The 6000-nt window shown below is 29.0% G+C and overlaps 1 protein-coding gene across 3 annotated transcripts in view; it reads left to right on the forward strand.

Moving 5' to 3' along the window:
• The window catches only part of LOC111633678 (reticulophagy regulator 3-like), a 59897-nt gene that overhangs the window by 43607 nt on the left and 10290 nt on the right, over positions 1–6000 (forward strand). For 2 of the 3 annotated variants that reach the window (XM_023378289.1, XM_023378291.1), the window contains exons 6-7: positions 2081–2182; positions 2272–2448. In XM_023378289.1, coding sequence (XP_023234057.1) covers positions 2081–2182; positions 2272–2448 — 279 coding nt within the window. The remainder of the gene's footprint in view (positions 1–2080; positions 2183–2271; positions 2449–6000) is intronic. The other variant, XM_023378290.1, reaches the window with a different exon arrangement.

The raw sequence follows: 6000 nt of genomic DNA on the forward strand, positions 1-6000 counted from the left end.
ATAATTATTTTTTAAATTACATTATAATTTGCTAATAGTATTAAGTAATTTGAAAATAATATGATGAAATAAATTGAGAATTTGTAAATATTTTCAGCTACATTCAGAAGCATATTTAATCACTTAAATATAAAGTTGAATGGAGAACTTGCTACAAAGATAATTTGTTTTCACTATATGTTTTTGAATTTAAGTAAAAAGAAATTGATTTGTGAAAAAATTATTTTTTTCTGTTATTGATCTTGATATTTAGTTTATTATGGCCATAGGTATATTCATAAAAAAAACTTAAATTTTTCTCCTAAATTTAAAAGCTATTTATATTATCTTTTGAGTGTGAATCATCTGTGGAGTGTTTCCATATTGAAATTTATCCAGATAACTTTGAATATATTATTTTCTCAGCTTCAAGTTCTCTATATTTAATGTTACTGTTTATAACTAAATAAACAAATAAATCTAGGATAATTTTAATTAAATACAGTTTTATTAACTTTGATATAAAAATGTATTTTATTGTTTAAAATGAATGGTAATTGGAAACAAATTATCAAGCTTTGTGATTAAGTTAAGCTATGAAAACAATGAAAATCCTTACATCTTTTGTTAACTTTTTTAAATATAGAGCAATCACTTTAGATTCAATTTTTCAAAAAGTGTTCCCTTTTTATTTGATACTCTAAAATTTGAATTTTCTATTAAGCAATTGAATATCACACAACCACATTTTTTTTTTATAGCAACACTATAAAAATGTAATTGGTGATATTTAGTTCCTTAATAGAAAATTCAAATTTTAGAGTATCAAATAAAAAATGAGGACTTTAGATTTAATTTTTCAAAGTATCAAAAAGTGATTGCTCTATATATTTAAAAAAGCTAACAAAAGAATTTTTATTGGGATACATAAGAATGTTAAAATTAGCTTTGGAGAAATGATGTGACTGTACTAATCTAGATAATACTTGACATGAAATTAGATTATTATTATTATGTTGGGTTTAGTGGTTTATACTCGGTTGACACTAGTGGCTGTGTACTATGCCGGACCAGAGTCAAGGCATAGCAACGAAAACAAAACTAAAATAAGTGTCAGTGTCTGTATTCAGGAATTTCCTAACAATATGGCATGTATTCAATACAGTGGCCTTCTGTAGTGTGATGTATATATTTCTATTCAGTTGTAATGTTCCTAGGCTTTTGTGTAGTGTGTGTGGTATCACACCTGTACAGGAGAGAACGACAGGTACAATAAACAACCTTTCCATCCTCCACATATGCCTTATTTCCTGGGCGAGTTCTGTGTATTTGCTAATTTTTTCAGTGAATGTGTTTTGTATATTGTGAGTGTTTGGAATGGCTATGTCTATAATGTATGTGATTTTATTGTCTTTGTCAATGAGTATGATGTCTGGTCTGTTGTGGTAAATTGTTTTATCTGTGATTATGGCTCTGTCGTAGTACAGTTTGTGCGTGTTGTTTTCCAATACTGTCTGTGGAATGTATCTGTAGTATGGTTCGTGGTTGTCTAATAATTTGTGCTTCTTTGCAAGCTCTTGATGTATTATATTTGCTACTTGATTATGTCTGTGTAAATAATCTGCCTATGCCAAGAGCTTACACCCAGAAGTAATGTGTTGTATAGTTTCTGGCATGATGTGACATTTTCTGCATGTGTCATTTGTGAGTGTTGTATCTTTGAGTATGTGTTTTCTGTAGTTTTTAGTATTTATGACCTGATCCTGTATGGCAATCATGAATCCTTCCGTCTCCCCAAATAGGCATCCCTGATCTAACCAGTTGTTTGACGCAGTTTTGTCAACAAAATCTTGGGCCAGGTCATAAGGATGCCTGCTGTGGAGTGCCTTTTGAGCCCATGATTGCTTGATGGTGTCTATGCTTTTTATATGTTGTGTTATGTCTGTATGATGTGAGTGTAAGTTTATTATTATTATTATTAAAATTTTGTATATTTATATACATTTAAATATTTTTTAGAATTATTTTTAATAATATTCTGAAATTTAAAATATGTATTATTTAGAAAGTGGTCTTAAAATTACTTTATTTATTTTGACAGTGATGACAGTCTTATTAGGACCTGGTATCGTCTTGTTTGTTCTACCACCAACTTTATACGATCAATTAAAAGATGTTATATTTCCTACTGTTAAAAACCAGAGTAAGAATTTTTTCTTTGCATTAAAAATTTTGTATGCTTGGGTATCAAAAACAAATTTATGGTATTTCTACTTTCATTATTTTTGGAAGATGCTTCCAGTGGCCAAGATAATGAAAGTGAAACAGATGAATTTCTTCCAAATACCAGTGCTATTGGAGAATTTTCTCTATTGCAAGAAAACATTTTAACAAATGATAATCTCTCAGAAGTTCAATTTGAAGAAGCTATTGCCAAAGAGTTAGGATTAGAATCATTAATTGGTGAAGGTTAGTGCTTTGACAACAGTATAATTTCTTTTCTGTGTCAAAAATAGTAGAGAAATTTTAAAATAATATTGATATGTTTTTATTACTACAAATGTTTTCAAAGCTTTAGCATTATCATAACTAAATTTTAAAATAAAATTCCAAATAATATATTCTTTAACAATATTAATTTCATTGAAAAAAGATGAAAATTAAAAATACAATTTTTGACAATGTAAAGCTATTTTACTTCAGAAATACAATTATTTAAACAATTTTTTGTATAGAGAAAGATAACTTTGGTATAAATTTTTTTTATAAAAAACTGTTGGATAGTCTCCCAATTATATGGGAAAAATTAATTATTCAATGAAAAATATATGAATAAAGCCTGGTATTCACATGCAGAAATGGATGACTAAAACCATACAACACGGAAAGACGGCAGAAACAGTTGTCGTTCTGTCGTCTTTCCATGTTGCATGTATTGGCATGTGGAAGATACCCTACAATTGAAATGTGTGCCATTTGCCAGCTGTAAATATAAACAGTTACTATGGTAGGTAGGCCATGTGCTGGTAGTTGAAAACAGCGTCTACTGGGATTACTTTGTTATAGCAATTAAACTTTCTAAGTTTGCCTACGATCTTATTGCAAATAAAAAAAGCTCAAAAACAAAGAATTTGGATAGAAAAAATATTCTAAATCATTGAAAGTTAGGATTGACATTAATATTAAAATCGGATAGTAATATAGCATATAAATGAAATATATCAGCATATTAGTATATAAATAAAGCTTTTTAGCCTTGCCGACCACCATAGTTTGAATGCTATCATCCCACGTGATCTTTATGATGACATTGCCAAATGGCCTTCCTATTGGTCTAGTTTATACCATTCTGCTTTCCACAACAGCAAAAGTTGAAAATTTTCAACTTCATATTCCATTGGCTTCAACGGTAAAAGTGACGTCATTTTGTCTTTCTGTCAATGGTTTCCATCATCCGTTTCCACATGTGAGTACCAGGCTTAAGAATGTCTTGATCTGATCTTTGACATTCAAGTTTAAATTTTAGCTTCAGAAAACTTTATTAATAGTAATAAATGGAACAACAACAGGTACTAAATTGGATGATAATTTAGGCTGTCTACATAAGCAGTTTCTAATTCAAAAGATTTGTGATTTCTGAATTATAATTTAAGACATCTACAGTGAAACTGCAAATGTCTTTAAAGACATATTTTCAGTTTAGTTATAAAAACTTATTTTTTTTTTCCTTGAAAATTCTATGGTATTAACATAGAGCATGAAGTCAGCATCCCTTCCATCACTGATAATTTGGGTAATTTTCTTCATACATTTAAAGATACATACAAATTTAAGTGCACATGATGTGAGCATTCATGAATATGCAGATTAGATGTCTTTCTTTTCAGCATATATATATGTATGTATGTATGTATGTAGAAGCTTGAGTCACTACAAATGCATACAATTTGTTTCAGTTTTTTGTCAGTGTTCAAAATAAAGCATTCACACACCTGTTCTCAATATTGATTCACATCTGCTGTTGTCTGAATTAGTTCATTTTATTGTTTAAGTAACTGGAAAGCATGGAGTGAAGTAATATTTGAAATTACATAGTATTTTTTGTAAATATCTTTTTATTGTGAGACCTGAAAGATATATATATATATTACTATTCTTTAAACAAAGAAGTAACACATGGAATGAGACTGCTGAACGATTAAATTTGACTACACATAGAAAAGCTAAATCGAACTGTCTTTATGAGGTTTTTCCCTCTTTTACTTTGCTGAATTAATCACTAGAAAAACAGCAGCAGCAGCTATAACTGGCTCCCAGACATTTGCCTGAATGGATGTCTGAGCAAGCCAACATTTGTATTTTGTTTTTAATGTTGTTAATGTTGGTTGGAATTTTTCTTCATAATTGTTCTCTATAATTAATCTATAATTGTTTTATAAAGCAATTTCTTTATAAAACAATTTAAAAACAATATAAGGATAATATCATTGCATGATATAAAAAAATTATTGCACATACAATTAAATTAATTTATCCTTCAGTATATTTTCTGTAAAAAAATAAATTATCTTAAATATTTAAAAATTGTGAACACTTACTTTCAAAAAACTTAATTTTGAGATACTTCTCATATTTCTCAATGATAGATGTCAGACTTTTGTTTAATACCTGGTAATACTGTTTTGATTTTCTCAATGCCGTGTCTGATGTTACTATCTTGGTTGTCAACTCCAATCTTACTGCTCTTTTCTTTTGAAACTATACTATTGTGTTGGGCATCATTTTATTTCATATATATTATGTTTATTGTTATAAATGTTTATTTTTATTATATTTATATATAATATTTGAAGCTAATTATCATTTTATTTTACACTAAGTTTTTGATTATCTTATCAGTTTTTAATATTTTTTCACTTACTTAAAATTTCCTGCAGAATGCTTTATAATCATGATATAAGATCACAATACTATTTTTTCAATATTACAATTAACAATTTAATAAACGATGTTTATGAAAAGCAGAGTTTTGCCTATTGTATCACAAGTCTGCAATCTGTTATTCTAAAATGTATTTGAAGTTCTCTTTTTGTTTTCCTTATATAAGTAAATTATTAAAATTTCCTACATGTATATTTCTTTGTTCAATCATTTACTTTTTGACCAAATGTCTGGCCACAGCTATAATTATTTCTTCTGACATTTTCATCAGAACACACAGTGCTCACATTGCTGCACATTCATACATTTGCATTGCTTGTACAGTGGTACCTCGGTATACGTCTGCTTTAGAATACGTCCTGTTTGGACAAAACAAATTTTGCTCGGTATACGACTTAATTCAATTATACGCGCCATCTACGAACAAGTAGCACTATTGGTGTACTAGATCAGACTAGACATTTGCGGTGCAACGGTTTATAACTTGGTTAAATTTCTTCTGGTTTTAATTTGTATGTAAAATTTTATTATTTTTATGAATCATGAATTGCAAAAAGGCAAATGAAAAGCAACAGAAAACTAAAAAAATGACTAGAATCACAATGGAACTGATAAAAGATTGTTGAGAAATATGAAGGTGGCATGCGTGTTCAAGATTTTAACTGTTGCATACTGTATTCCAAGAATGACGATATCGACAATCGTGAAAAATAAAGACATTATTAAATCTGCTAACGTTGTGAAAGGGGTTAAATTAATTTCTAAACAGAGATCGAAGACATTAGATCATGTTGAGAAATTGCTTTTGCTTTGGATAACTGAAAAACAGTGTGCTGGTGGCATCGTATCAGAAGCAATTATTTGCGAGAAAGCTAGAAAGATACATGCTGATCTCATGAAAAATCAAGCAGGAACTAGCCAGGAAAGTGAGGTGTTTAAAGCCAGCCATTTTTTTTTATGAGAACAGATTAATCATTTTTACATTACTTCTTATGGAAAAGGTTGGTTTGGTATACGTCCTATTCGGTATAAGTCCAAACACCAGGAACGGATTAAGGTCGTATACCGAGGTTCCACTGT

Source organism: Centruroides sculpturatus, unplaced genomic scaffold (genome assembly GCF_000671375.1).
Source record: "Centruroides sculpturatus isolate CEXI.00-Female unplaced genomic scaffold, Cexi_2.0 scaffold871, whole genome shotgun sequence".
NCBI classification, from domain to species: domain Eukaryota; kingdom Metazoa; phylum Arthropoda; class Arachnida; order Scorpiones; family Buthidae; genus Centruroides; species Centruroides sculpturatus.